General features: G+C 47.9%; 11 protein-coding genes across 13 annotated transcripts; 3 read left to right on the forward strand and 8 right to left on the reverse strand.

Moving 5' to 3' along the window:
* Positions 1 to 279: 279 nt before the first annotated feature.
* Positions 280 to 1,241, reverse strand: E1B28_007200 (uncharacterized protein). Of its 2 annotated transcripts, XM_043151915.1 has the most exons (6): positions 1,112 to 1,241; positions 980 to 1,060; positions 835 to 925; positions 569 to 762; positions 350 to 513; positions 280 to 287 (listed from the first exon to the last, which is right to left on the reverse strand). In XM_043151915.1, exons 3-4 carry the CDS (start codon positions 871 to 873, stop codon positions 571 to 573), a joined length of 231 nt encoding a protein of 76 aa, XP_043009997.1. In that variant the 5' UTR covers positions 874 to 925; positions 980 to 1,060; positions 1,112 to 1,241; the 3' UTR covers positions 280 to 287; positions 350 to 513; positions 569 to 570. The 2 variants fall into 2 exon arrangements, with proteins under 2 accessions (XP_043009997.1, XP_043009998.1); XM_043151916.1 differs by lacking the exon at positions 280 to 287 and having other exon boundaries at positions 350 to 762; positions 835 to 1,060; positions 1,112 to 1,196.
* Positions 1,242 to 2,900: 1,659 nt separating this feature from the next.
* E1B28_007201 (uncharacterized protein) lies at positions 2,901 to 4,227 on the reverse strand. Its single transcript, XM_043151917.1, has 4 exons — positions 4,014 to 4,227; positions 3,816 to 3,957; positions 3,379 to 3,755; positions 2,901 to 3,318 (listed from the first exon to the last, which is right to left on the reverse strand). The coding sequence occupies exons 1-3, from the start codon at positions 4,125 to 4,127 to the stop codon at positions 3,391 to 3,393; spliced, it is 621 nt and encodes a 206-aa protein (XP_043009999.1). The 5' UTR covers positions 4,128 to 4,227; the 3' UTR covers positions 2,901 to 3,318; positions 3,379 to 3,390.
* A 782-nt stretch (positions 4,228 to 5,009) lies between these two features.
* Positions 5,010 to 6,161, forward strand: E1B28_007202 (uncharacterized protein). Its single transcript, XM_043151918.1, has 5 exons — positions 5,010 to 5,209; positions 5,267 to 5,346; positions 5,396 to 5,776; positions 5,828 to 5,897; positions 5,948 to 6,161. The coding sequence occupies exons 1-5, from the start codon at positions 5,042 to 5,044 to the stop codon at positions 6,008 to 6,010; spliced, it is 762 nt and encodes a 253-aa protein (XP_043010000.1). The 5' UTR covers positions 5,010 to 5,041; the 3' UTR covers positions 6,011 to 6,161.
* Positions 6,162 to 9,089: 2,928 nt separating this feature from the next.
* Positions 9,090 to 11,048, reverse strand: E1B28_007203 (uncharacterized protein; the record flags this gene model as incomplete). The annotated part of the gene is made up of 3 exons (XM_043151919.1): positions 9,090 to 9,455; positions 9,545 to 10,945; positions 11,007 to 11,048. 3 exons carry the CDS (start codon positions 11,046 to 11,048, stop codon positions 9,090 to 9,092), a joined length of 1,809 nt encoding a protein of 602 aa, XP_043010001.1.
* A 1,000-nt stretch (positions 11,049 to 12,048) lies between these two features.
* E1B28_007204 (uncharacterized protein) lies at positions 12,049 to 13,464 on the reverse strand. The gene is made up of 2 exons (XM_043151920.1): positions 13,283 to 13,464; positions 12,049 to 13,236 (listed from the first exon to the last, which is right to left on the reverse strand). Exons 1-2 carry the CDS (start codon positions 13,445 to 13,447, stop codon positions 12,676 to 12,678), a joined length of 726 nt encoding a protein of 241 aa, XP_043010002.1. The 5' UTR covers positions 13,448 to 13,464; the 3' UTR covers positions 12,049 to 12,675.
* A 24-nt stretch (positions 13,465 to 13,488) lies between these two features.
* On the forward strand, positions 13,489 to 15,397 carry E1B28_007205 (uncharacterized protein). Its single transcript, XM_043151921.1, has 2 exons — positions 13,489 to 14,173; positions 14,231 to 15,397. Exons 1-2 carry the CDS (start codon positions 13,665 to 13,667, stop codon positions 14,763 to 14,765), a joined length of 1,044 nt encoding a protein of 347 aa, XP_043010003.1. The 5' UTR covers positions 13,489 to 13,664; the 3' UTR covers positions 14,766 to 15,397.
* A 754-nt stretch (positions 15,398 to 16,151) lies between these two features.
* On the reverse strand, positions 16,152 to 18,651 carry E1B28_007206 (uncharacterized protein; the record flags this gene model as incomplete). The annotated part of the gene is made up of 2 exons (XM_043151922.1): positions 16,152 to 17,335; positions 17,385 to 18,651. 2 exons carry the CDS (start codon positions 18,649 to 18,651, stop codon positions 16,152 to 16,154), a joined length of 2,451 nt encoding a protein of 816 aa, XP_043010004.1.
* Positions 18,652 to 20,048: 1,397 nt separating this feature from the next.
* Positions 20,049 to 21,017, reverse strand: E1B28_007207 (uncharacterized protein). Of its 2 annotated transcripts, XM_043151924.1 has the most exons (3): positions 20,417 to 21,017; positions 20,204 to 20,360; positions 20,049 to 20,147 (listed from the first exon to the last, which is right to left on the reverse strand). In XM_043151924.1, the coding sequence occupies exons 1-3, from the start codon at positions 20,856 to 20,858 to the stop codon at positions 20,123 to 20,125; spliced, it is 624 nt and encodes a 207-aa protein (XP_043010006.1). In that variant the 5' UTR covers positions 20,859 to 21,017; the 3' UTR covers positions 20,049 to 20,122. The 2 variants fall into 2 exon arrangements, with proteins under 2 accessions (XP_043010006.1, XP_043010005.1); XM_043151923.1 differs by having other exon boundaries at positions 20,049 to 20,360.
* A 78-nt stretch (positions 21,018 to 21,095) lies between these two features.
* E1B28_007208 (uncharacterized protein) lies at positions 21,096 to 24,679 on the forward strand. The gene is made up of 10 exons (XM_043151925.1): positions 21,096 to 21,187; positions 21,246 to 21,476; positions 21,532 to 21,660; positions 21,718 to 22,001; positions 22,069 to 22,187; positions 22,263 to 22,416; positions 22,496 to 22,574; positions 22,650 to 23,187; positions 23,245 to 23,465; positions 23,531 to 24,679. The coding sequence occupies exons 1-8, from the start codon at positions 21,128 to 21,130 to the stop codon at positions 22,770 to 22,772; spliced, it is 1,179 nt and encodes a 392-aa protein (XP_043010007.1). The 5' UTR covers positions 21,096 to 21,127; the 3' UTR covers positions 22,773 to 23,187; positions 23,245 to 23,465; positions 23,531 to 24,679.
* On the reverse strand, positions 23,632 to 24,765 carry E1B28_007209 (uncharacterized protein; the record flags this gene model as incomplete). The annotated part of the gene is made up of 1 exon (XM_043151926.1): positions 23,632 to 24,765. One exon carries the CDS (start codon positions 24,763 to 24,765, stop codon positions 23,632 to 23,634), a length of 1,134 nt encoding a protein of 377 aa, XP_043010008.1.
* Positions 24,766 to 25,274: 509 nt separating this feature from the next.
* Positions 25,275 to 26,515, reverse strand: E1B28_007210 (uncharacterized protein; the record flags this gene model as incomplete). The annotated part of the gene is made up of 3 exons (XM_043151927.1): positions 25,275 to 25,628; positions 25,685 to 26,081; positions 26,136 to 26,515. 3 exons carry the CDS (start codon positions 26,513 to 26,515, stop codon positions 25,275 to 25,277), a joined length of 1,131 nt encoding a protein of 376 aa, XP_043010009.1.
* Between the last annotated feature and the right edge of the window lie 479 nt (positions 26,516 to 26,994).

The raw sequence follows: 26,994 nt of genomic DNA on the forward strand, positions 1-26,994 counted from the left end.
ACTAGTAGTAGTGACCACGAGCTCCGATCTGCGATTGACCCTCTTAGGAGTGGTCCCGGCCTTTAGAAATAAGAACGAGAGTCTAGTTGTACATATAGTCCAGTTTTTTTATATTCCTTTCAGTGGGACTATAACCATAATTTTCTTCCTCCTCCTCAGCTTGCGGAAAGGACCTTTGTTGAACGTTTGGACTTTCCGAAGTGAATGTAGTGGAGCCACACATCCCAACTCCGTGGCAAGGATAGGATTGAAGTAATGGATCAAATAGCTGTTGCAGCTCGGCGCGACTGCATAGCACTCAGCGTAAGCATAGTGTACCCTGGACATGATGCATGTTGAGTTTGTTCACCTCGCTTCTGTTGTTCGATTATTGCCATATAATATAGATATTCTTCAAAAACTCCGGCAGAATTAGAATGCCTAGTAATTGGCCCATGAACTAAAGATTTCGCTCCGAACGACGCTCAGTAGCAAAGACCCCGGCAACCCTTCGGTGCCCGATATCATTTGTCTCTAAAAATGTCATTCAGCTGACTCGAGGGACTCATCGCAGTTGATTCTTTCGGACCTTCACTTTACCAAAAGGGTGAAACCAGAAATGAAAGGTGGACTCAAACACTGCGGCAATTCAATATTCAATCTTTGAAGCAAGGAACCCGCACCCGGACTGGGATCCTTCCCCTCCAATTGAAGAGGGCTCTCAAGATCGAAATCGAGAGACTTCAGCGCGGGATAACCTTTATCCTCGAGTATGACCCCCAACTAGAGAACGGAGAGATGTAAGAAGCGATTCCTAAGAGCTCTCGAATAGTACTTTAATCCGGTGACACTCACTGCAACGAGCTTTCCCGTTAGCTCAGGCGACAGAGACATCGACGGACGTTCCTGGCCCTGGAGAGGGGAATGTAGCAAGTAATCCACATAACTGACCTCGTCATGGAGATCGAAAGTCATATGAACGTTTAACGTTGGCACCTACCTGATGGTAGAATAGCGGCTATCAGCCGCTCGTTGAGTAGTCTACCAATACTTAGTTCATGCCCACAGTCCGTGGATACGCCTGAACCGGCAGTAGTTAGCATGTATCCGACGAGCGATACCGCGCTCTTACCGTGAACACCGCAATCCATCAATAGCGCAAGTGCCACCCCCTTGGTCGAGGTGAAGCCAGAAGGTGAAAGTTAAGTTCCTCGACAGATTCAGACGCGGAAGCGTAGTGAGTCCAATGCCGATTATTGTGCTGGCTAAATGGTAAAATTGCCAAGATTTGCGCTGTATGTCATCCACAACTCCGAGAAAAGAGCTATGTATGTAAGCACTGGGCCCGGATCTCGAAAAAGATGTAACCTTTGACTGTATCGCCTCGGATAAATGACAGTGAGAGGGAACTCACGATGGCCGTCACTAACAAAAGATTTGGAGTCATTCATCCAGCGACCAAGCCGTGCAATCCGGAGGTAGTTGAAGTGGGACTGGGTATCAAAGAAACGCAATAAACATGGAATAAAACACACCACCAGGAAGCCGAATCAGGCAACGACCGAGATAGCCGCGTGTTTAGAATCCGTAGTAAGTTATCTATTCCTGCCCGAGACTCAAGAGTTTGCCAGGAGTACTAGAAAAAGGAACAGGAAGCCTTGGTAGCACTACTGATAGCCAGTAGTCAGTGAGAAGAGTCTGAGTGAACTCCAGCGGTTTGAACAGAGATCGGAGGGTCACTTCATTTGACCAACGGGACGTCTTACTACAGCTAACATTAATTGGAAATCCTGGTGTAGAAATCAGCTCCGTTCTCCGTCGCGACGCCGCACGACTACAGAAAAAACCATCTCGGAGGACTGTCACAGACTCGGGCTGCTTGTCTAGGGTCACAAGATAAATAATCGGCAGGTCTAGCGGCGTCGAATCTCAATTGGTCTTCATAGAGCTGATATTGCAGATGCTGTCGCCAACCAAGGTACTTGCTGGTTAGGACTAGACGGAGTATATTGTAGGGAGGTGAGAATGAATATGATTCCCCGGGATCGAGAGAGCCCTGTTTCTGGCCACGGGCCTACCACAATGGGAAGATTTGGCAGGGTGCACAAATCATCTGAGGGCCGATACTTCAGTTGACAAACAGAGTAAGTATATGCTTACCTATTGTGTGGGCGCCTTCCATGAGAAAAGTGAGACACAGCAGCAATGGTGGCATATAGGATTGAATTGTGAGAAATTCCGTGTGCTCTCTGGTCCCTACCGTCAAGATTTCAAATTTCAACGATCGCTCTAGTGCCAACTTTGTCCAAAGAATTGAGATGCCGGATGCAGTTACGCAGTATGAGGAAATAGAACGCGTCAGAAAAGTTCTCACAAAACCGAAATTCTGGGGAGGATACGCGGAGGGTCGACTTTCCATGGTCACAGACTCGTTTGGGTAACAGACTGGATTTGAGGCTCGAGGAGGCTCGAGGGTAACGTCGCAATCGGCCAGTGTAAATCATCGTGAAGGAGTCGAGCAGAGAAGATGTATATGAAAAAACCTCTCCCTTTCTGTATTAACATCGGTTCCACTGTGAGTGATTGAGCGCAGAGTACATCGGAGTCCCCTCCATTCATTCAGTTCGGATTGATCCAGATGCCACACGCGAACCTGCAGGACTCCGTGACTCCGTGTTTGGCGAACAGTGAGAAAAGATGCTTGTACATACCAGCATCCAAGCATTCAGATACGCAGAGTTGACGTAGGTAGTGACAAAAAGAAAAAACCAAAAGGATGATGCATTGATGGCGGGCATCACAGAAGAGTAGCTCATCAATGCAACTTGTGAAGCTGTGCAGCCACGTGTTAAGGCTGGGGCGAGCTTTCTAAATTCTATCTTCTGACTGCTTTTGATGCGCCCTGCTGTCAAACTTCAGAATAACAAGGGACGGAGATCTCTTGGATTCAAATCGCCATTCTCAAGTCATGGGTAGCCTCTCCGTCTAAATATGTAAACGGTACCGGTGCTCGGTAAAGAAGCAAACGAGGATAGGAGACATAACCACAACACGACGTCAACTAAACGTACATATGAAACGTATGCACAGCTCTACTAATTATAAGTACGTATGATTTTACTGATACTTTTTACGTCTGTATGTAGGACATCCGTAGAAGGTCCTGCCGTGGCGCGTGAACCATTCCACTACTTATACAAAGAGGGATAAGATGAGATAAATAGGGGTATAAGAACTGGAATGGAGGTGGATATGATTGTCGATACAGGGAACAACAAGGAAAGCAGATGGCGATGGGCGAGATCGTCTACAAATGAGAAGTAGTATGGAGCTCGAGCCCTGATTAATATGAGACGATGGTCATCAACTGAACTCATAGTTTATCCAGAAGGAACTCACTAAGGAGAAATGCTATTTGTAGGCAAGAAAATACGCGGAAAGTGCAGGGAGATCGTTGGAACCAGCATCGGCGTAACCTTGACGGCGAGAGCCGTTATACTTGAGCACCACGACAGCGCCGCACCAAGCCTTAGGAGCGGAGCCGGATGTAATGTTATATATTGAGCGGTTGATAGGGGAATCTTTTTGAAGAGCGGTGGGAGAGTACCATAGGTGAAGTGGGAATCGCAGGGCTTCACCGTTGAGGCCTTGGGTGAGCACAATACCTTCCGTGATTCCGTCTGGGAAATATGACTGGACGACGGGGATGGGGCACATTCCACTGTGAGATCCTCTCGAGGCTGGCCGACAATTGACTGTGATGATGCGTGGTCTCTCTGTGATGCAGTACAGGTGTCAAGGGCCGCAATACCGACAACGACATCGAATAAACTTACCCTCCTCAGGCGCAAATAGGATCGCAGAGACACTGACATACTGCGGCTCTGCAGGTGGAGGTGTGGCAATCATATTGACACTGTACCCAGTATTCGTATTATGGGTTGGTGGCATGCATTCCTTACGATGCCTCGGCCAGTCCTTGAAGAGGATTAAGGATCAGTTCTTGTTATGTTGAGGGAAACTGTGGCGCGCACTGAGTGAAGATGTTCTGGACAACAATACCAAGCGCTCTGACACCGACTGCACCACATAGAGGTTGGACAGGAGCACACCGTACAAGGCTGGTCGATTGTTTGCATGCCCTGCATGATTAATGTCAGCGGGGGACAAGGCTCGGGGACGAGGAGATCAAAAGATGATACAAGGGCTAGTCATCATGGACTTATATATCGCGTGTTGTAGAGATGCGTGACTGGCTGAAACATAACATTCGGAATTGTAAAGTTATTGACAAGCTTAAGCATCAGGCACAATGAAAATAATAATAACAAAAAATAATAATTGACCTTTGAGCGCAGCTGCATATATGAGTGAATTGTTAGTCAAGGATCCGTTGATAACAAAGCAATCCAGAGATGGTCGAAACCGTGAATGGAGCTGAAAGGGATGATTATTTTATGCCGAAGAAAGGCAAGTGCCTAAACAAGGACCTACTGTGGTACATAATTCCGGTCAAAAACTCAGAAAACTTTTGTCATGATTTCCTTTTTTGAGTTTGCGTTACAGGACCCCAAAACCTCTAAATTTTCCCACAACTGAATCAAGTGTTTCAAGATGCCGAAGGTGATTTGCGATTCATGTGCTACCGGTGAAGCTGTAGTGTTTGAGTGAGGCATGTATCGTTCCGTACCACAGAGTACAACGGAACTCTCACAAATGGAAATCAGTCATGCCACGGGACTGACTCTTATGGTCCGGCAGCCGAGGACGACGTAAATTTCCTCCCCAGGTGCCCCACACCTTTTCTTATCTACATCGGTGGAAACGGATAGCGCAATTGAACTCCAAACGGGAGCGGAGGCTGAAGGGGGTAATAAGTCTATCTATCCTTTGCTGCTTCTGCAGACTAGGAAAGTCCGAAGAGAAGATACATGGAGTTACGAGAAGGGAGGTGGGGACGTTCGAGTTGGTCGATTCTCACGATCACCCATCCTCGCGCAGAACATGTGTCACGCGTGACCTCTGGTTCGGAATCCATCCAGCTCACCCAGGTCTCCACGACATGGCAGCAGCATCAGTAGTTTCTGATAGTGACGCCCCCGAAAGAAGCTCAGCAAAAGAAAAGAACCAGAAAGGAAAGGAAAAAAACGAAGAGTCCGAAGGAGGGGAAGAGGAAGAAGCTGTTGAAGAGTACGAAATTGAAGCAATTCTCGCGCATAAACGAGTAGGGGTGCGTGTTATACCTAACAATGCTGACTTTCAAAGAGCTGAACTGCACTAAAACTAGAAAAAAATTAAATATCATATCAAATGGAAGGGATACGAGGGTCCGGATGCTACGACTTGGGAACCGGAAGAGGCTACTGAGTGCGTTTACAACCTTTTAACGCGTCAGTTCACTAAATTCCTCGTTCAGTAATGCGAAGGAGTTAATCGAAGAATATTGGCGGAAATACAAGTCTGGTCGCAAATCTACAGAAAACGGCTCAGTTTCACGCAAAGGTCGTAAATCTACTGCAGCAGAATCTCCAGCCATCTCTACCACCCGAAAACGCTCTCGGAATGCGGAGGACTCGAGCGACGAGAAGGAGCTGGCAGCCAAGAGGCACAAAGAGACCAGAGCGGGTACCTCGTCGGTGGAACCTGACGAGAACGAGTCAACTGGGACGAAGATAGTTGACGGAGAATACATGAAAAAATACACGAGTTTGAGCTCGTGGGAACAACTTGTCGCAGAGATAGACACTGTCGAACGAGATGCGAAGGACAGCTCCAAGTTGAGCGTCTATTTCCGTTTGTAAGTCCTATGTTTTTCTCTTACTTCTGTGCACGAATTTATTCGGTCTAGAACAAAAAAGGCTGGTGGCGAACGGGTACGTTTGGGGTCCTCTACATGTAATCAAAAATTCCCGCAGAAGGTCAGATTCTCCGTTCAAACTTACTCAACACCGCTCATACATTGCGACAGATGATCAAATTCTACGAGAAAAATCTCAGATGGAAGGAGACAGAGGTGGAAGAAGAGGCGTAATCCCGCTCCGATGTGTTCTGTTTCGCGATTTCGGCTGTTTTTGTCCCGATTGTCCATCTATGCTGTCTGCCTTCCTTCACAGATGTAAATATAACTTTCTTCGCCAGGTCTCTGAACCACCCAGCCAACTCTTCAAATTGCACCCGGGGACAAACTCACTTTCGGGATGTGATGACCTTGATTGCACAGGGGTTCAAGTTGAACGTCTGGGTGCACGTCGAGATCACTTTGAGGGTCGCCCACTTATGACAGTCTGACGTTTCAATGAAGCAATTACCTGTGTCGAATGTCCTTACCGACATCTGCGACAGAAGCCGGATTCCGCTCGACTACACTGCAATTACACACTTGGAATATACAATCCAAACTGGGGATGTGAGCCTCGTGTTCGAGATGCAAAATTTGAATTCTTTACCCCTTAGACCCAGTAACCGCCCGGCCATGAACCCGCCCCGTCATGCATCATGCACAACCCTGTCGCTGCTCAAATCCAGATGAAACGATTTCCTCCGAGGAGATTTCACATAACTGGAGTCTTTAACTCTCTCTAGGCACTGGATGGATATTCTAAGACGCCCAGTTTTTGAATCGTTGATAGGCATCACCACTGCTCCCTGATTGAAGAGATTCGACGTTTCGAGATCCATACCGTCGACGGGATCCTGCTTCATTAACTTATTTGAGTATCAATGGGCCATGGTATCGCTGCTAAAACGTGTAAAGGAGAAAAACCGTTTTCGTTTCGTGGTGGTTTTGAGTATTGCCAGAGTGGCTGGAATTGGAACTAGGACATAAATGAGTACGGTCCAGGACTGGTTCTCAAAAACATGAAAAAAAGATCGGAATGGTCCTGAGGTTGAAACGTTGAGCCCGAGTCCCGGGACATCTTGGATGAATAGAGAATAAACACCATCGTAAGGTACTTGCACACAGAACAAGCATGGAGGTCGGGATTTCAAAAAGAAATTATTGGGGTCTTAACTTAGCATGACATTGCAGTGATCTAATTCAAGCTGAAACGCTCAACATTTGACGAGTCGCTTGAATGTTCGAAAAGTGAATATCCGAGGTCAGGTCGCAAGGGCGTAGGTCTGAATGGATTGGAAGATGAGGCGTCGCTCGGGGGGGTGGAAGTACTTCCCTTGCCGGAGAAAAACAAATCAGATGAGAGTCTGAAACATGTCAACCGATAATCACGGCTGTCCTTGATCCTTGATCCTTCGTTGAAAGTAAGAAAAGCATTGAGTGGGGAGACCTAGGTCAAAAGTACTTACATAGTGGCTATGTAACAGACAACAAAGAGTGGCTGCCGCATATACGTATTCTCCAACGTCAATGTCATCCCCGAATCACCGTGGTCCATAAAATTGTGATGAAAGGTCGTAACGAATATGTATTCCGGCAAACAAAAAAAGAAACGGCCATGCTCAAAGGCAACTCAAATCGATCAGCGATTGGTCTCAGCCACCGGCTGAGCGATGTACCTAGTGGCTCATTCAATAGTCCAGTAAATCGGGAGCAGACAACCGTCGTATGGAGGAAAGTCGTTCTGGCCGGAAGAATACGGGTTGAACATAAACGAGAAGGTTGAATTCTGTCCAGAAACTTACTTTGATTTGTCCACTTCACAATTCTGTGCTCCTTTCTTTCTGTTCGCTATTTTCTAGCTGTAGTCGACCAATTTATGTCTGTTTATCTTTCCTAAGTGAATTTCGTTGAGGGTTCCGAGGTTCCAAAACAAAAGAATTGTCCTCGAATTAGCCCATCGCCCGGGGACCCTAAAAACTAGCGAGTCCTGTATAGTAGCCAGAAGCTCGCGGCTTCGCTGCAGCTCAGTACACGCCATTATTTCTGGGCGTACTCGGTGGGTGTATCCAACATCGTGAACGAATGCAAAGTTTCCAAGGACCAACGGAGACGGACCATTTTCTGAATTGTTTTCGAGCCTTCGACGGCTGCGGTCGCCTATGATTCTTTTTCTTGTTTCGGAAGAGAACCAAAACGGCTCGCGTGACAGTGCAAACGAACCAGCGACCCAAGCGTCGACAGAAGTCGGACCTAGCCCCACTTGTCAGATTCAATAGTTGGTTTACAGCTAAGTGAATGCACCTTCACCAAGGTTCGTGGAGCCGCCCGTCGCCAACCTTTGCCAACCCGAGTCGGAACAGCTTGCTAACTGGCGGCGAGTCAGGAGGCTGAGAATCCATAGCAGCAATCGTCTCTCTTGACGAGTTGCGGGTAGGAGCTCATCACTGACGTCGTCTCGCCACCGGCTGTGGAAATCAGGTTGTTGACTCAGAATTTTAATTTTCCTCCCACTGGAACCCTCACGCGAATACTGGATTTGCTCCTTATCAACATCGCGAAAACCAGCTTTAAGTGGCCCGTCTCAGAGGTGCAGGGGTATGATATCACTGGGGAAGATTGTAGAAAGAACACGAAGGAAGGGGAAAACAATCTGAAGAAGATCATGCAGCATCCATTAGGGAGACTCTTGCTTGAGGTTACGAGGGCCTAGGTTCGGGAACATGTTGGGTTACTGGTCCCGGTTGGCCGCATTTCAAGGTATAGGCATAACGGCGTCCTCAGTAATTTCGTGAGTTGGCCGCTGAAACACCGACCTTGGGTTTCGACCCTACATAATTGAAGCTGGTGGAACCGGATATCGGAAACCAAGACTCCGAATGGTCATGGCCATGCAGTTGTCATGCGCTGCCTTCGCAAAAGCAGTTCTTGGGAAGAAAAATATATAAGCAGTTTGTATGTAAAAGAAGGGAGAAAGGAGAAGAGTAGAACTCACTCGCAATTTTATTTCGAGTGACGTGATAGTCCACCGAATGGAACGGACTTGGGAAGAAGGAGAATTCTAACCACACCCAAGTGGTAACCAGGCCAGAAGATGGAACAGTTCCGACACAGCGATACAACAAGTCCAGCGTCTAAATATCTGTGCATCTTCTAGAGGCCTAGTACAGATCCATAAATGAGCAATAAACACCTCTCCAGGGAGTGATGGAAAAAAAAACCGGCGAGTTACTAGCCAATTCGAAAGGTCTCCCACATTCAGATCGAGTCCCACTCATTTCCTACCTCCTCTCCCCCTAACAACCAACCCACCTTCCAAATCCGAAACCAACCAACCCTCCGCCGTCAATGCCTTCTTCACGGCAGGCTTAAGCACCGGGACTTGTCCTTTCGAATGTGTCCCTTTTCCCGTTATAATCTTCATGGGTATTTTCGATCTCCCTCTTCCCAACATCTCCAACACAATCTGTGTAGCTTCCAAAACAGTCGTTCCATGTAGATCCACTGTGGTTCCGCTGTTCCCGTGCCCATTTGTATTTCTGTTTCCGGTTTCAGAAGAAAACCGTTTGGAATTTGATTCTACGAGAAGTCTAGCAGCAGATAAAGAGTCTTTGCGTGCCAGTTCTTGGAATTCTCGGGCCTGCAGGTGATAAAACACGGAGATGAAAGTAAGCCGCAAGAGAAGGAAAACTCAATCATCAGTCAACCAAAAATCGAACAGAAACCCACCCGTTCTGCAAAATACATCGCCCCTGCCCCCGAAGTCCCACCTTTGCGCCACATCCGAGAAGCCTCGCGTAACATTTCATTCCGTCTCCTCAAATTCTCCTCGATTCGGGCTCGAAGAACCTCACCCCCGCTGCCATTACCAGGCCCACTGCCACCCCCATTACCACCACTTCTTGAATTCCGTACAGGAACGGTTTGCCAGATCGGAGGCGGGGGTTGTTCCGGTTTAGGTTGTTTATTTTTGATCTGCGGGATCGATCCTATAGGCAAAGTTGGGGTTGATGTAGTTTGATGTAAAGATAGAGGTGGCGGTAGCGAAGAGTCTGCGGTGATATTTGAAGTCGTCTTGGTCTTTGACTTCAGCTTCGGGCTCGTATGATATAGCCCCACCTCCCCCGATCGTGAAGTCAAATCCTGCAACAGCATCAGTAAATCCAAGGCATCGTCCGGCCGTCCGTTCGTGGCTCTCAGACATAATTCAATAGTAGAAGCATGAACCTGAGTATGGCTAGTGACATCTGGAGCAAAATTGGAGCTATCGGAGCTGGTACTAGGAAGAAGAATGTCCAACAGCGAGACCAGCGTTACCGGGTCCGCTTCCTCAGGTCTGTCTTTTTTATCTTCCGATATACTGGTGACTGCAGCGAGAACAGCATCATAGGGTGACTCATACTCTGGAGAATGGAAGTATGATTGGAAGAATGACGGTTCGTGGGGCGCGAGGAGGGTGGAAAGGTATGTCGAGAAGGAGTTTATTTGGGTCCATGGGTCTACGGAGAGACTTCCGTTCAAAGGTGTGGCAAGTGGCGGTGAAGATAACAACCGATGTTGTTGTCTGATATCCGCAATTGCGAATGTAGTCGTCGTAGTCTTTGCTTTCGGTTTCGAATACGAACTCAGTGGTTTCTGTTTCTGTTTTCCTTTCCGAGTTTTATTCTTGTTGGTCACTAACTCCCAATCATCGATCGCGGTTGGTATGGTCGATTCATCTTCACCCACATCAAGGCCTCGTTCTTCCATCTCCCTTAGCGCTTCTTCAGTCAGCAACCCCGCGATGATCTCCCACATGTCAATGTCCGAGTCACCATTACCATTACCATCACCATCACCTCCTTCCATCTCAGCATCAGTGACGGCTTTGCGTAACCGTTCCAGGGAAATATGAGGTAATACTGTCCGCAGAAAATCGATTGCAGAGGACCCTGGTGAAGTAGGGTGTGTTTCTGTTTCTGTTTCCGAAGGGAAAAGATCTGAAGCTTCTTCTGGAACTTCTACTTCTGATTCTAACGCGAGCTGGCGAAGCGCCTCCCGAATCGATTGGATTTCTGCTTTTGTTTCTAAGTCTATGTCAGATAGAAGTGCGAGAACGAGAGTGGTGTCGAGTGGTGGACAGAACTCTTTCTACAGGGATGCTAAGAGTCAAAATTTTCTGTCCTTAGTCTTGAGGATTTTACGAACGCGCCTGTAATGAGTCTGCCAGCAATGTTCTTGTGTCTCCGGACATTTCAAGGAGTTTGAAGGAGAATGAAGGATGCTGGTGGGTGTAAATGTGGGTGCTGACGTAGGATGACTATACCGTCACTGACACCCACCAGCGCCTACCACGAACCACGTGCAGCCTCGTGCAGCTTGTGCAGGAAAAAAATATGATTTGCAGATGCCGGAGCGGCGACATCAAGGGTTCCAACTGAGCGACAGTGACGATGACTAATCCACCTTCCCTTTCTTCGTTCCACCAAGAACTCATCTTCCTTCGCTCATTTCCGTTATATACAGTACATTGCAATACCCACCATCCCACCCATAATTCACCATAGAACACTTGGCGCTATGACATTCTTGTTCAGCACTAATAAATTAGCAACAATCGGAAAGTATTATCAGATTAACAGTACATAACTATTGGAGTAGTAACGATACCACAGCCTACTCAACTTCGTATTTGAGTTGAACTTCGCAAGAGAGTAAACAAAATCACTGTCGGAGGATCCCGCCCACCCAGCAGCGTGATCCTCCCGCGTTCCGGTCAAGCTAACGCTTGCCCCCAGCCCAACCTACATCTCTCTGCATCGACTCACGTCAGACGAAGTTGGAACAACAGGAACTACAAGAAATTTGTGCAATTATGTAAACTCATGGATCGTTGCTGCTTGTTACCGGCAGTCTGACCTGTCTACGAAAACTGTCCTCTTCTTCGGGAAAGATTTACACCAACAATCAGATCATCCGCTCGGAAGCTCAACTTCGCTTGGGTCACTTAACTGGAAAGCCCGGTTTCCGATAGTCAAGGAAGGGTCAACACTTATACAAGGATTGTCAAGGAATAATTTACGCTGCAAGCGACGGGTAGCATGCAAATACCATATCATGGTCGCTGTCATGATCAACGAGCCTCCCGTTTCACTGTGGCGACGGAGAGTATCCTACTAAATCAGGTCAGAGTATGTATAACCGATAGGACCCTCTCTTGTTCTCCGCATCGGAGTGACATGAATGAGTTGCCTGGGAACTGCAATAGTATCCAGTTCCGTTCCACTCCTCGATTGCATAGCCTGCCGCCACTCCCTCTTCCTCCTGCTTCTCGCTAGATTGACAATTTAACCGCCGCTGTCACTCCGACTGTCAAAAGCTCGTTCCGTTCACATCGTTCCCGTAGAAAAGAAAATCAAAGAAAAAACACAAAAAACGCGTACATATAACAGAAATGGCAACGGAGAACTGTTGGTGTAGTAAACTAGAAGCAAAGAATGAAGGGGGAAAGTTTTGAGCAAGAAACGGGGATAAAAGGATATTCAGAATATTCACGCTGGCAGGGGTCCCCACCGAAATTTCGTGAATAGTAGGGTAAACGAGCCTCGTGGAACGTCAACAACGTCCACACCTCCGCGCGGGGCTTGTGAAACGTCAACAAGTTTGACAATTTCATCTGTACATTGTTACCTGTGATATGATATATAGACAGAAAGCTTGAGCATATGGATAACCTCTACATACATAAGCTTCGGGACGCCGAGATGGGAGAACCATGCGTAGGTGGAAAACTGTCACCGCATGGGTTGAATGTAGGAGTTGCTTATGGTGCCGGTCAAAGCTGTATATATCCAGGACAGACGGCAAGTAGGCTGAGCCAATCAACGCAGAAACTCCTTCAGGACATCGTCGACATTGAATCCTGGCGTTTGTAGCCTGTCCAGAATGGAACTGACATCGACGGAATTGTCGTCAAATCGCCAATTAGGTGAAGGGGTGGGCTTTACATGGGAGAAATCTTGGACGTCAGTTACATTGAAGGTGAGACCAGAAGAGTGTTCGATGATGGGGGTAGACTGGGTGGTAAGGTTGATTCTGGTGTTTGAAGAATTGTGGATACGGAACTGATGAGAAGAGATGATGAGGATGGAGTCGTGGACATCGTGAAGGATGGCAGAGCCAGAGACGTTTGTGAGGACAATGAGGGAGTTGGAAGCGTTGTGAATGTGGACGGCGGGGAGTTCGTGCTGTATGTGAACTATGGAGTGGGTGATATTCGAAAGTGGGTGCTCGTCGACGGACACTGGTAGTGGTTGCGTCGTTTCTAGGGCGGCCGTCGCGGGCGGCGAGGAGCGAATTGTGGGCGCTGTCTTTGGTTTGCGTGTAAAACTGAATTTCGTTGGTTTTGGTGCAATAACTTGACTTTCTAGTTCTTGAATTTGCTACAAAACTTCAGAAACAAATGTTTGTCAAGATGCAAGGGCTCACCTGGTGGCAATTACGCTGATCGAATGCAGGCAAAGAATCCGAGGCGTCGTTCAACTTCTTCCTGAGCTTGTTGACCCCGTCAAGAGTAGTACCGCTCTTAATGAGCTCTTCTCTCTCTGCTTGAAATTCTGCAAGAAATTGTTGTGAAAAGCCCCAGCGCGACATGGGAGGGTCAAAGCAGCTGCTGACATAATCCGTTATCTGGGGTTGCAACGTGTAAGTCGTCCCTCCCGTTCCCCCGAGTTCAACCTCGACCACCTATTGGGTCTTTACTCCCACTATACCCTTCAAAAAATCTTGAAACTGTCTCCATAGGTCAGAAAAAACCTATAACGCACCTAAAATCCTGTTTTGTTGACGTAGTCCACTACTCAGCCCAATCATGCTCAGTCGTTCCTTACCGTCAGCTTCCAGTACTACCGAACCTGGTTCTGACACCACCTACCACCGTCCTTCCCCCCGTTCATCCCCACGATTCTCCCCGTACCCATCTCAACCTTCATCCACCGATGACTCTGACACTCCTCAGTACAAACGCCGCACCGGTTCACGCGGTAAAAAGGGTCGTGGTCCCCGCGAAAAACCCCCTGGTGTTCACTCGTGTGCCAACTGCCAGGCTACTTCTTCACCTGAATGGCGTCGAGGCCCTAGTGGGAACAAGGATCTTTGTAACGCTTGTGGCCTTCGATATGCCACTTCCAAGAAGAAAGGTGGTTCCAATTACGACTTCCCTACTCCCGCCGCTACCGCTACTCGCATCTTAGTCAAGAGCATACGTGACCAAAACTCGCACTCTCACGAGAACCAGAGAAAGTCGTGTAGTAATTGTATGACAACCACCAGTCCAGAGTGGAGGAAAGGTCCAACGGGGGAAAAGGATTTGTGTAATGCGTATGTTCACTCCCCTGCCCGTGCCCTTGCTTATGCACTCGACTAAAAACCTCACAGATGTGGCCTCAGATTCGCACGCAAAGGCAACTTCATCTCGTCCTCAACAGACTCTGCGGGTTCTCCAACTGCCTGCTGCATATCATGCAGAACCACTACAACTCCTGAATGGCGTAGAGGTCCTAGTGGAAACAAGGATCTCTGTAATGCCTGTGGCCTACGGTACGCACGAACAGGGCATCTCTCCCCAGGTGCCTCTTCCTCTTCAAGCTCTTCGAATTCGTCAGCGGCACCTTCCGATGACGACCCCGAGTCTCAATCTGACGACCCTGAATCCGACTCCGAGTATGAAGCATCTCAGTACTCTCAATATGGTCCTCCTTCCCGACCCCAAATCGAACAAACCTTGATATCGTTATTTTATCACTCCACACCTGCCAGTATATTCCCCACGCAGAAATTGATACATGAGTGGGCAAGGGCACTGCAAGTGAACGTTGGATGGGTAGTTTCGTGGGTACGCAGGGAGCAGGAGAAGATTTGGACTGTCGCCGTTGAAGGATTTGATGGCATCCAGGGGGTGGCGCAGTCATAGAACGGGAAAAACCTTAGTCAGATCCAGAACGGTTGAAGGCTTTGTCGTGGCAGGACAGATGAAATGATATTACCCCGCCTCGTATTGGATTGGATGGATTGGATTGGATGGTCGAACTATATTATCTTAGAGCTTTTTTGTGCCGTCTTCTCTTCTCGCTTTCTACCTATTTTTTTCTTTGCTCTTTCTCTATGCTGTCGTTTCTGTTTCTTGTATATGCTTTGTTTTTCCCCCTCATCGATCTACCCCTCCCTCGACTCCCTCGACTCCTTTTACTCGATATCCTCCACCTCGCGCTCCCTCCTTCCCCCTTATCTCTTTCGTTTCACAAATCCTGGAACCCTCCTGCTTACTTGTACATACCACTGTTCTCCTTCTAATTCCGCTGGCCCCCTGCAGGTTTGCATCTATTCTGGATTACGTATATCTTCCTTTTACTTATATCTCTCTATCCCCCACCCACCTGTTAACCTGTTAATCGTACGTATTATAATACATCTTCGTATGTATAACTTTCTTTCCCAAATCGTACCAATCTGGCGTGGATTTTATAACTCACGCCGATTGTTGTCGACAATACGTACACCTGTTTGTTTGAACACTTGTTGAATCTAGCTGAAGTTCTACCCCGCTCTTGATTATTTTGCGAACTTAGTACTCTCGTGAGCCACTCAGCCTGCATAATGATATGGGGAGGACAGTCGTTTCCTACCGTATAAGAGAACTGTGTAGCCTTTTGACAAGTATAGATGAATTCGTAGGCGCCAACAAGCGAAGTGCAAGCCTGGCCTGTCTAGACTAAAGCTATTTACCAAGTTTCGAGCTGTGAGTCTCCACTCAATCATATAATCATATTTAGGGTAGCTTTGGTACCACACCATCAAGTCCATTGTCAAGTGTAGGTGTATGCAGGAACTTACATTAGATCCACGCAGGTTTCCAGTTCATCCATTAAAAGTGCACAGAAAAGAGGTCCGAAAAAGGCATAAGAGAAAGAGAGCGATCGCTCGGAGAATACGAAGGGAGACGCGAAATATCTGTCGGTGGGCGGAAAGCCTTTGCAGAACAAGACGATAGACGCACTGAGAAAGCGACGGGAGCGAGAGCGAGTTCGTTCTGTGTACAAAATACAAGCGACCAGAACTAGGAGTTTGAAGGAACCTTGATCAGCTTAGGAGAGATTGGCGGGATGGTGAAAGGCAACGGCCATGAAGTGAAAACCAAGACGGAAATGACCACAAAAAGCTGGAAATACGAATAAAGAAAGCTTTAAAGCAATCGGAAACGGCAAAAAATAGAAAGAATCCGCGTAATGGGCCCATCTTTGAAAGCAACAGTCAAGGAGAGAGAGAAAAGAAAGAGTGACGCGGCGGAGCTAGGCAGGCTTCAATCAAATTCATCCCCGGGCTTCAATAATAACGGATCGTCCGCCTCAAGTCCTTCATCTATGTCCATTGCCATCACATTCAACCAAGCATTCGCATTCACACTTGTCGGTCCCTTTCTGTTCTCCGGTGGAGCACGTTTCCTTATGACAGGACTCCACATCAACACTTCGAGCGGATCCGGTGAACGTGACCCTTCGGCCACCACCATCTCAGCGTTGTGGTCCAGATAAGGAGAAACAGGTGCCAGCGCCGGAGCAGTAGCAGAGGGCACGCTGAGGGCAGCCTTACCAGCACCGTTACCCGACATCCTACCCAACATCCCACTCCCAGGAATCGGGAGTTTTCCTAGCGCGGCCTTGATCCCAGCCCCGACACCTTGGACACTACCACTCCTCAATCTCCTCGAGGACCTTGGCGCTGGCATATCACCACCACCCTCACCAACAGACACAGAAGCGCCTTCACGTTCACCCACTGATGCCAAAATTGGTACGAGCGCTCGGACAGTCGTACTCCCACTGCGTGTTCTCCCGCTGGCAGTTCGACTTCGTATTGGTGGTGGAGGGACTTCACCAGAGGACCGCGATACTACTGCATGAGCTTCACCTACGGACTCCAGCATAGGCAGCTGCATGACACTCCCACTCCGTTTTCTCCCTGTTACTGGTGCCGGCGCCGGTGGTGGTAGACCTTCATTAGAGTTCGTAGAATTAGTGGCAGAAGCAGACACCACAACGGTTCCGCTACGTGTCCGTCGTGTAGTCGCTGAAGAAGCTGCAGCAGAGGAGGTAGCAGGGTTTGAAGAAATGAAAGAACCGGAGATGACCCCTAGCCCAGGTTTCCCGGACCCGACCGTGACTGTACCGCTCCTAGTCCGTCTGAAGACACTGGAGATGACTGGGAGTGCCGGAGCCAACACAGGAGCACCAGTAGCAACGGCATCCGGCTTTTGGGCTTGAACTACGGTTCCGCTTCGGGTTCTTTTAGCGTAAGTCGTGGAAACCTCATGATTAGGGTCAAGTTGACTCTGGCTTTGACTTTGAGGTAGGTCGCGAAGTTCGTCTGCATCCCCCAAGGATCTGGTTCGTAGGATCATCGATGGTGGTGGCACGGCATCACAATCCAAAGGGGGAAGAGAATACTTTTGTACGGAAGCGGACGATTGTTTACTCGTTCCGTCATCTAAGTGAGAACTCAGTTAGACGAATCTCACCGGGAAAAGGAGACGAACCGATGATCAATGACTCGAACATACCCTCCATAAAGCTCTGTTCCATCTCCGCATCTTTCAACTCTTTTTCACCGCGCATATACCTAGGAGCAGATCGGGGGGGTAGTCTCCAATCCCTCGTATCCGGAGCAGAGATGAGGGAGTCATTGATCCAGGGAGACCTCGGTACTCCAAGTCGTGGTAAGCTTCCGTCGTGATCTTCTTCATCGTCCTCTGAAGGCGTGACATACCCGCTTCCATTGGACCTAGCTCTAGCTCGAGATGCCAATTTGAGAGATGGGAAGAGAGAATCGTTCCGTTCCGTACCCATATCAAAGTCTGAATCTGAGTCGTGGAATGCTCCTCCACCTTCACAAGAATCACTATCCGTATCGGTATCAGAAACGGGATTGACGTGACTACTCCGGAGAGAGCGAGTATTAGCAGAAAGCGGTGGACGTTTGTCATTATTGAAAGGAGTAGATTCGCCCCGGATATTGGAGAAAAACTCGTCTCCGCCTCGTTCAGGAGAATAGGTGATGCTACGATTATAGTCGTACAAAGAGAGCTGAGAAGGTGGTCTGTTGAAGTTTATAGATGCAAAGTTCGGAGCGCGGTGGAATACGTCTTCGGTAGCGGCAGTAATAGCGGTAGATTTGGATTTGACCACGTTGTTATCATCGTGAAGTAAATCCACTGCAGATCCATTGGTAGGAATCCCGACCTTGATTTCTTTCCAGTCTGATTTTCGTGGTGGTGTTGGAGCAGAAGGACGGCGAGCGGTAGATTTGGGTTTGAGTACGGCAGGTGGTGATTCACTGCCCTGAGTAAACGTCAGAAGCTTCTCTAGACCAGCTTGCGTAGTTTCTTTTCGAAGAGACACTGCAGCAGGAGAAGAGGGATAGAATGGGCTTTCGAGAGCAAGATTCGGGTTGGCCTTTTGCTTTTTCTGCTTCTTTGAGCCATATTTCTTGTTCATCGGATACCGATCTTTATTGAACGGACTTGCGGTGGAAGCATTTTCTTTCAGGTTTGTAGAGCTCGTTTTCGCTTGAACCTGGACAGCTTTTGGAATCGGGGAAAACTTGGAAGGCGACATTCGTTCGCCGACAGAGGAAGGTAGCTTATAGACTTCGGATTGTGATAACGCCGTTGGGTGAGGAGTTTCATAAGCGTCGGTGTGTTGGAGCAGAGGCTTCCGGATTTTGGGTTTCTTGAGAGCAAAATGGGAACCGTAGTCATTGTTTGGATCATTAGAAATATTGCGTTTGAGTTTGCGTGTTGACATGGTCAATGACCGCGCCGATCGATGAAGGAGAGATGGTGGTTGAGGACACGAGAGTCACAAGTCACAACTGGGGGATTTTACGCCTCCTAAGTCCTTTATCGATTGCGGTCACAACCCGAACACCCATAGAGCAACCATAGAGTAAGTCAAGATTAAGTATTGCCACTACGCTTTCATCACGAGTCGGATCACAAATCACCATATCCTAGTACAAAATCAAGCCAGACCGTTTTTAGTGCGGCTAGTAAGCTCGTAGGCGGGTCTATATACATCAGCATCTTGACAATTTACTGGTGAGAACTTTTTGACGACTTTTTGGACTTGCACAAGCCAACAAGTCAACCAGTCACCAGCTATGTCTGATTTCCGGCAAGCTCAGTTTTGCTCGGGTCCGCCTGCCAAAAATTTCCAGCCACCTCAACTTTTCACAAAAACCTCCACTGTTGGAGGCTGTCTGAGAGCAGCTATCATGTTATAGAACATATGCCAGCTATTTGGACCTCATTGGCTGGCGTGTGGTTGCGATATGTGAAGGAGCTGGTGAACTTGCGAGGGGGTGGACTGGTCGAACCGGCCGAAAAGCCCAGAAAAGCCGGGAAAGTTCACCGGCAAATTGTGTAAGTTGCTGATGTACGTGAATACCTGGAGCGTGTGTAGAGTCTTGTGTCAACGGGTGGTCTGAGGTTTGTCGATAAGTATAGTAAGAAAAAATGAAGATTCCCGCCATAGTCAGGTCCATGGCCGAGTCAATATAAAAATCTGCCAATCAGTCACCGTCGGGATCGAGTGGCTGTAGTGTATGAAGTTGACCTTCTCACTGGAGGAAATCTTTCAGTATCCCGTTGCGGTACTTAGGGTCGCAATATGCCCTCGCGACGACGTAGGTGCATGGAAAACCGGAAAAAGAGTCGCCGTTGGCGTTATCCTTCTGCTTAAGATGATCGAGACTGAGAGCCGACTAGGCCTTCTTCCTCTACATGTATAACGCGAGTACGCGTTCTCCCACAGGCAGAAGTCGCATTGCACTACAAGGTCACCTTTGAGACTGCTGGAAAGCGTAAAAATATTCAACAGACTGGACACGGCAGAATGGCGGAATTCTGCCGGACGACCATGGTTCGAAGGAGAGTTGACCGATCAGGAAGACGTGCAAGACGTGCAGGCTTGAAAATTTGAACAGCCTTTGTTGTATCACGAGTTGGGATGGAATGCAAAAGTTCCTGGCGGAAATTTTCCGGGCTCTTGACAAGTAAAAACTAGTCCACTCGTCTTGAGATCCGACACATTCCCCCAGTGGCCAATGAAATTCACCCTCAGATGGACCAAGCCTTCTCGAAGTCATTCACGTTCAGTGAGGTCCATCTTCAGCTTCTTACGCAGTCTCAGGCCTCAAAATGTCCGCCATCCGACTTTGAGCTGGGTGCTGTGAGGGCAACGTGGAGGCAGAAGTAGCGTATTGTATTTTCAAGACCTAGTCCATTCGAAAACAAACAGATCTGTCATCTCACCATCAAGTTCTGTATACTTTTGCACGGTCCTAATCAAGACGAACCCATTCTTCATTAAAACACCTCTACTTCCAAAATTACCGTGAAAAAGAGTGGCCTTGATTCTATGTGCGTTCATTCTCGGAATGGCCCACTGGTTTAAAAGTGCGGATAAAGCCCCGGTCATGATTCCCCTACCATGGTGGGTTGGGGAAAGGTAATCTGCAAGTAAAGAGCGTGAGAAGGTCAGAAGCTTCCGAGGACTGAAATGAACGGACATCCAATCTGGAAGACGATTCCCTCATCTCCATCCACCCTCGAATTGTTCTCATCGAGTAAACTCCTCCTTTCTTTAGGATCAAGTATGTCAGTCCAGTTTGACCTCGAGATCCCAATGTCCCCTAAAAATTCGCAGGATCCATCCGGTTTCAACTCGAGGATGTGTCGGAAGGGGCATCCGTCAGCGAACGTGCCTTCCTTCGCAAGTAAAGCATTTGAGGTATTCTTCACACCCTCGATCCAGCTTTCGGCTCGGGCAGTCGTGTATGGTGATGTGGTACCGAGAACCCATTTGAGGACTCTTGGATCGTTCACGATGCGAATACTTGAATCAACGTCTTCCATCCGAGGAGTGGTGATGATGATGTTCGTGTGAGGTTCTGGTAGGCAAATGTATGGCCGGTCAAAGTCTCTCCCAACTTGACACCGGTCAGAAATCATTATGAGGGACGAAGGGGGTTATGACCGCTGTACATACTATGCGTATCTATATATCAGTTTCGGTAACGGTGAAGTCTCGCCTTCATGAGAAACATGACCGGTAATGGAATACACAAGCCGTCAGGGAGTCTAACATACGTTATTTCTTCAATCCATGAGCTGTACATGTAGAGCAAGTCTGACAAGGTGCCGGGCAATATGCGTACGGCCGCCCACCCATTTTTATGTAAGAGATTAGAGGTTTGTTATTACCACGTCTCTCTGCCGTCATGCTGTCTGATTCATTCAGTGAATCCGACGAATACGTTGAGAAAACTTCCAACCGAAAGGTATTTCTCAGAAAATTTTCTAGCCAGCTCTTCGACGAGCTCTTCCCTCTATTTACAGTCCCTCACACGAAAAAAGTCTCAAATCCGTGGCCAGAGAAAACGAAGGAAAGTTGATATAGACAAATTCGTTCCGACAGAACAAAATCCGAGGATCTCTTTCGAACCTCTTCTTGAAGTCTTTGAAGAAGGAACAGATGACGCGTACTCGTTTGACGAACTCTTCGAGTCGTTGCTGCCGGGGTACCTCGAAGAAAGAACGCGTATTTTGTCACAACTTGGAGGTGAAGACGTAGGTGAACTCATCTGTTTCTCGCTAACGTCCAATTGAACGAAAGCGGATACAGGAACACGGGCATTACTTGCGACAGATGACGCGGGCTGAGACGTTCAATCTGGTAAACGCCGTTGCGCAACACCACGATCATATGAGTGGGCCGGAAGCTTTGGCTTTAAGGAAACTCAGATTGGCTAACGTATGATGGCTTTTTTACTTTTATTTTCCAAAATGTCTTATCTGCTTTACTTTTCAGCGACGTCGACAGGGTAAAGGGCTAGACAGAACGATTCAATCATCCGGAGTGTTCGCACATGAGGATCTCCTCACTCGATCGCAGGAAAACACAGTGGACAAGGACAAGTCCACGACAATAGATCAACTGTCACGAATACGCACGACATCATACGAGAGCTCCTTTCTATCACGGTTACAAGGCACAAGCCCTGCTAATACAGGTTTTCTATCGGTGGATTGGTTGTCACGAACACCCTGGATGAATCTCATGGATGATATACGCGAGCATTACCAAATCTCCCAGTACGTTGCTTCTTCTCTTGTACTTTTCTGGGACTGCAATTGAAGTACTGATTCAATGTTGATGTAGCCCGGAAGATGAGTCGCCTACGGAAAATTGTGGCCCTATTACATATACGACATTGCAAGCAGTACATTTGGACCAGGTACACGATCTTCTAGAGCGCTCGTTTTGGAGTGGGATTAATGGTGCGCCTCCGAGTTCATTGAAACAAAACTCAATGGGATATTCCAACATGTTGAAAAATATCTTTGGTTCCTTAGTGAAAGACTCACTCGACTATTCTCCTGAAAAATGCACCGTAGTCGTTCTCTATAAGAAACTTGTCGTTGGTGTCGCAATTATGAGTTCTCCTCGAGAAACCTACATCACATATCTGGCTGTCAGGTGCGGCTGGGACAACTCGCAGATCGCCACGTACGTCTCAACAAGTCTATCCTTTCTTTTTAGCGTGGGAGAAACTAACGATACCACGATACCTCTTACCCACGACTAGATGGATGCTCTATCACCTCATAACATTGAATCCCGGGAAAGACATTACTCTTCACGTATCTGCTAACAATCCCGCCATGGTAAGTTGCTTCCGAACTCCCACTTCTTACCGCGGTCCATCAATATCAAGATATACTGCTGACCTCCCACATCAGCTCCTTTACAACCGGTTCGGTTTTAAAGCAGAAGAGTTCATAACGGGATTCTACGACGCGTATCTGGATCCCCAATCCAGAGCTTCAAAAAATGCCATTCGTTTGAGATTTAGACAGCTCTAATCGCATCGTCCCAACCAAGGCGGATGTTTCCATTACGTTGACCTTTAAGGGAAGCATTGTAACTTATAAAGTTAGCCTTTGGCGCTTTCACGTTTAGGGACATTTTTCTCGGTCTTTCCTGCAGTCAGTGCTCCCGCCTCTTACCCCTTTGCTTTAGAACGCACGTCATCCGGGTCCGGGTGAAGATCGGATTTTTTTCTCGACCACGTCTTCGACCCTTGTTATCCTCCATCTGGTTTAGCTCGTACTTGATTTGGCTGTTATGTGAACTTCCGTACAAGCTCAACCCGACAACAATAATCTGCCATCAAGTCGGTTCCAATCGGTGTGATTTTTTCAATACCTTGCAACGTACACACGAGTCCGTGTGTCTTCCCTCATTCGAAAATGGATAGATCTGAAGCTAGAGGAGTTGGTAAACGCGGCATCTCCAATTGATTTACGTTTGCAACGGGCTGATAGACAGCTGCAGATTCCTGTTGCTCACCTTCCACCGAGTAATGGTTTGAGCCTTCGGATAATTGTTTCCCTTGAGCGGCGCTTTTGTGGTGTATTCTGTTCTCTCTTTTTTTTCTTTCCACCGAGGCTTTATGCCAGGTAACGTCAGATTTGCAGCCAAAAATAATAATTTAGATGATGTTGGAGATATTATGGGTGTCTGGAGTCCTAGGAGAATGTTGGGTTAGATGGAAGGTAATCTGGTTTCAATGGTTTCATTCTTGTGTGTGTCTTTCCTATTGCTAATATATGTCCTTAAGAATATCATCATGCAAGGAGTCGAAAACTGGAAATAAGCCCTGAGTACAAACCAAAGCGGAGTGGCGACTCCGCTGAAGCTACCCAATGTTTGCCATCCCGATTAGGCCAGTTCTGACGAGCGCCATGGGCTAGCAGTAGCGACCGAAATAACTCTGCGCCTCACAATAATTAATCGACCTCCCTCCGGGTTTGGAATTCCGTCGTTCTTGTTCATGTCCGGGTTCAAAGACGACTGAGACCCTACTGAAGGAATGCGACGACCCTCGTCCAGCTGAGCCCGTGAAGCAACTGCAGCGTCGTAAACCCAATCCCTCTTTCCTCCCAAGCTCTTTCGTCTCCCAATGCATCGCTTCTTTACTGCTTTCAGACCTTCTTCCTGCGGCGCTGGTGGTGGTGGTGGTGGTGGTGGTGGCGCGACACGCGTTGCTGCCATCACCCAATGGGGTGGCTCCGTGCCTCGAGTAACGCCAGCCCTCACATTCGTACCTGCAACTGTGTGACTACGAGGTCGACCCAACACTTTCATTGTTGCTGGTGCTGTTGGCAGTGCTACTGTTCTCCTTTGTGATGGGGTGGCGACATTCTGGGCGAATTCGATGCGAGGGCCTCGTCTAGTAGTAACACTCCCAGCGACGCCGTCACGGTGACTCTTACTTTTCCCCTTCCTGCTATCACTGCCATCGCCAATATCACGTTCCTGCAACGTGAGGGATTTATACTCGCTCTGGGACCTCTCTAAAACATCTTTAACTTTCTTCCCCCACTCTTCCAACTCGTACAATTTGTGAAGCATCATCTTGAACGTGAAAGGGTATTCCCCGCCGTCTAATGGGAATTGGGACCTGGCTGTCGTACGCATGTTACAACCATCTTCCGGAGGTTCCAGATCTGAATCACCAATTTTGTTGCCAGTAGTCGATGCTCCAGACACCGTCTTCCTTCGCATGGAACTCTGTCGGCCGTCCCCGCCAATACTGCACATTTGGTGGTGGCGTGTTCCAACGAGGGAAACAAGGCTTCGAAACACTGGCTCGAGGTCTTTTGGAACGGGGATAGAACGGACGTCGACTCCATCATCTACTATGGACGAGTTTCGGCGGCGGCGACGCGATGCGAGTTGATCGAAGAGCTCGAAGAGATGAGCAAAGTCGGAAGTGGTTTTACTTCTGGTGGCCGAGGACATCTGGTGGGATGGACTGGAAGAAGGGGGGCCACGAAAGACGGGCTTTCTCATTTGCGGCACCCTATATATACACGCGATGACCATTGTCTTTATCTGCCTGGACACCTTGACCAAGACCTATACTTCGCTATTTCGGGTATGCAGCCACCTCCCCTGTTCTATTATTCTACCTGGATCATGATCGCTTAACGATGAGTTCTCCGGTTCGTATTGTCCGCGATTTAATTGTTCATTGTGTATAAGTAACGAAGGATATAGTGCCATGTTAAAACATCACCATGCCAGAAGGTTCAACTGTCCTGTCACCATTCATTCATGTTCGTCAAGTGTGACCAGGATGAAAGATTATAAGTCAACCACGGTGATATGATACCTCTACAAAACCTTTCCCATTGTCCGACATCGTTACACTATCACTGTCCATTCGGAAATAACAACATTGTCCTGGCAGAAACATTAATCCCAATAGTGGAGAGACGGAAAGCAAAGACATCATCAAACAGCAACGAAAGCATGAGAAAGGAAGATAGCAGATATGTAGTCCATATAGAAAGATGGAGTTAATCTGACCGCCTCCGGATTACCGCGCCGTCTTCTCGAATATCGAAGTGTAAGCGCCGGGAGTATATGTCTCTGACAGTTTTGGTTTCCTTCCTGATCTTGAAATATGAATTCCAACTAATCACTTTCAGAGACGGAAGTTTCGCGGCTATAAGAGTACTGGCCGTCTGTTCTCTAACGAGGGTGGTCGGGCTGTAAACTTCTCGACACTTCTTGCATTCACCGGGTTCGATGATGCTGTCTGCCTTGCAGCAGGATATATGATTCCACCAGAGTTCCTCATTTGATAGGTAGATGCCAAGGTGAATTTGCTTTAGGTGAGCGAGTGGCTGAAGGGCTTGTCCATAAGCAGTCTGTAGATGCAAAGGTAAAGAAGAATCAGGCCGGAGAACGAGTCGAAATAACACACAGCCAGATCCCTTGCATCAGAGAACATATGTGGAATGGGAGAGTAGTATGAGCAAGAGAGGAGTTCTTCAAAGCAGCACCAGCATATGTCTTTCACGTCATAGTCATCCACGTTATCTGCGGCACTGAGATGGAGATGGGATAGCAGAGGAAAAGAGCTCGAGATTAAACGAAGCAAGGAAATATCGAGACGAGACAGAAAGGTGAGACTGAGTTTGGTTAGAGACGAAGAGCAGTTCGGAGACAAAGTTAAGAGTTTCTTGAATATGATTGAAATGCAAGTGTGTTGAGTTGTGGGTCCTTCCGTTGCGAAGCTGATATCGAGATCGAGTAAATTCACGAGATAGGAGAGCTTTGGTGCTTCTGACGTGATAAAGCCTGCACTTGTGGAGAGAGACCTAATGTAAAGACAATGTTGATTATTTTACAGCAAACGAAGTGCATATACCCACCTTATATCAACAAGCCCACATTGTCCGTGATTTCTAATCCCATGTTTTCTAGCCATTTCAAATAGCCAAATAAAGTGCTTTCGAGAGCGAAGATTGACACGAAGAAGGTATCTTCTCAACGATATACGCCGAAAGTGAGTAGAAGCCAAGGAGAAAGATGAGATGGAAGCGAAAGGGTCTACGGCTTGTGCGAAGGCTGATAGTATTGCAAGGTCAACAATTCTATCCAGAATCTCAGGAGGAAAGCGGAGTGTCGGATTTCTTTGGCGGTGAGTGGGAGAACCGACAGCGGTGATGAGGATAGAGGGGTGATGACGTGCAGAATTTCGTCGAGAGGTAGTTTGCGTTTGACTACGGGTCCTCGATAATGTCCTGAGCATGACGAGAGAGGAGTAGTGTCCCGGCGGGAGCTCTCAACTTCGAAGGTTGAATCAAAGAGGCTGAACCGGCCCTAAGGCGATACCGCTGGGGCCATAACGGGTAAACTGAACTTCACGCAAAAGTGGCATTCTTGTCCTGCAGTCGTGCCCAATCGGCGACACGGTCGCTCCCGGTTAAAATCGACGCAATGTCCATCGATGTAGAGATGTATATGGCCCATTGTGTTTCGAACTGCAGCAGCGGTCAACATCGATCATACTACTAAACCATTCATTGCGTTAGAGGATATACCAGCCTGCTTCGTGTCAGAAAATTTCAGCAACCTTTGAGTTTTGACTTTCGCCGTTGAAACGCAAGACTATGAGGCGGCATTGGATATGGAACGCTTCAGCTCTGATGTACCTTACCAGACCTTACCACACTCAAGTAGGTTTGGACTTCAGTCCGGTTTCCGTGCAATCTTGGCTCAAAATGGCGT

Source organism: Marasmius oreades, chromosome 4 (assembly GCF_018924745.1).
Source record: "Marasmius oreades isolate 03SP1 chromosome 4, whole genome shotgun sequence".
NCBI lineage: Eukaryota > Fungi > Basidiomycota > Agaricomycetes > Agaricales > Marasmiaceae > Marasmius > Marasmius oreades.

Excerpts from the sequence above, each read along its gene's own strand:
- E1B28_007200 (XM_043151916.1), bottom strand. The coding sequence starts at position 954 with ATGACTTTCGATCTCCATGACGAGGTCAGTTATGTGGATTACTTGCTA. Across the intron at positions 763-834 it reads TAACGGGAAAGCTCGTTGCA|TTGGGGGTCATACTCGAGGA; the intron begins GTGAGTGTCACC and ends TCCGTTCTCTAG.
- E1B28_007201 (XM_043151917.1), bottom strand. The coding sequence starts at position 4,127 with ATGCAGGGCATGCAAACAATCGACCAGCCTTGTACGGTGTGCTCCTGT. Across the intron at positions 3,958-4,013 it reads GTCCAGAACATCTTCACTCA|GACTGGCCGAGGCATCGTAA; the intron begins GTGCGCGCCACA and ends ATCCTCTTCAAG. Across the intron at positions 3,756-3,815 it reads CCTATTTGCGCCTGAGGAGG|AGAGACCACGCATCATCACA; the intron begins GTAAGTTTATTC and ends ACTGCATCACAG.
- E1B28_007202 (XM_043151918.1), top strand. The coding sequence starts at position 5,042 with ATGGCAGCAGCATCAGTAGTTTCTGATAGTGACGCCCCCGAAAGAAGC. Across the intron at positions 5,347-5,395 it reads GAACCGGAAGAGGCTACTGA|TAATGCGAAGGAGTTAATCG; the intron begins GTGCGTTTACAA and ends TTCCTCGTTCAG. Across the intron at positions 5,777-5,827 it reads TTGAGCGTCTATTTCCGTTT|AACAAAAAAGGCTGGTGGCG; the intron begins GTAAGTCCTATG and ends TATTCGGTCTAG.
- E1B28_007204 (XM_043151920.1), bottom strand. The coding sequence starts at position 13,447 with ATGTCGCGCTGGGGCTTTTCACAACAATTTCTTGCAGAATTTCAAGCA. Across the intron at positions 13,237-13,282 it reads ATCAGCGTAATTGCCACCAG|CAAATTCAAGAACTAGAAAG; the intron begins GTGAGCCCTTGC and ends GAAGTTTTGTAG.
- E1B28_007205 (XM_043151921.1), top strand. The coding sequence starts at position 13,665 with ATGCTCAGTCGTTCCTTACCGTCAGCTTCCAGTACTACCGAACCTGGT. Across the intron at positions 14,174-14,230 it reads GAAAAGGATTTGTGTAATGC|ATGTGGCCTCAGATTCGCAC; the intron begins GTATGTTCACTC and ends AAAACCTCACAG.
- E1B28_007207 (XM_043151923.1), bottom strand. The coding sequence starts at position 20,858 with ATGATTTCTGACCGGTGTCAAGTTGGGAGAGACTTTGACCGGCCATAC. Across the intron at positions 20,361-20,416 it reads AATCGTCTTCCAGATTGGAT|ATTACCTTTCCCCAACCCAC; the intron begins GTCCGTTCATTT and ends CTTTACTTGCAG.
- E1B28_007208 (XM_043151925.1), top strand. The coding sequence starts at position 21,128 with ATGCTGTCTGATTCATTCAGTGAATCCGACGAATACGTTGAGAAAACT. Across the intron at positions 21,477-21,531 it reads CACAACTTGGAGGTGAAGAC|GAACACGGGCATTACTTGCG; the intron begins GTAGGTGAACTC and ends AAGCGGATACAG. Across the intron at positions 22,188-22,262 it reads GTTTTGGAGTGGGATTAATG|TGAAAGACTCACTCGACTAT; the intron begins GTGCGCCTCCGA and ends TTGGTTCCTTAG.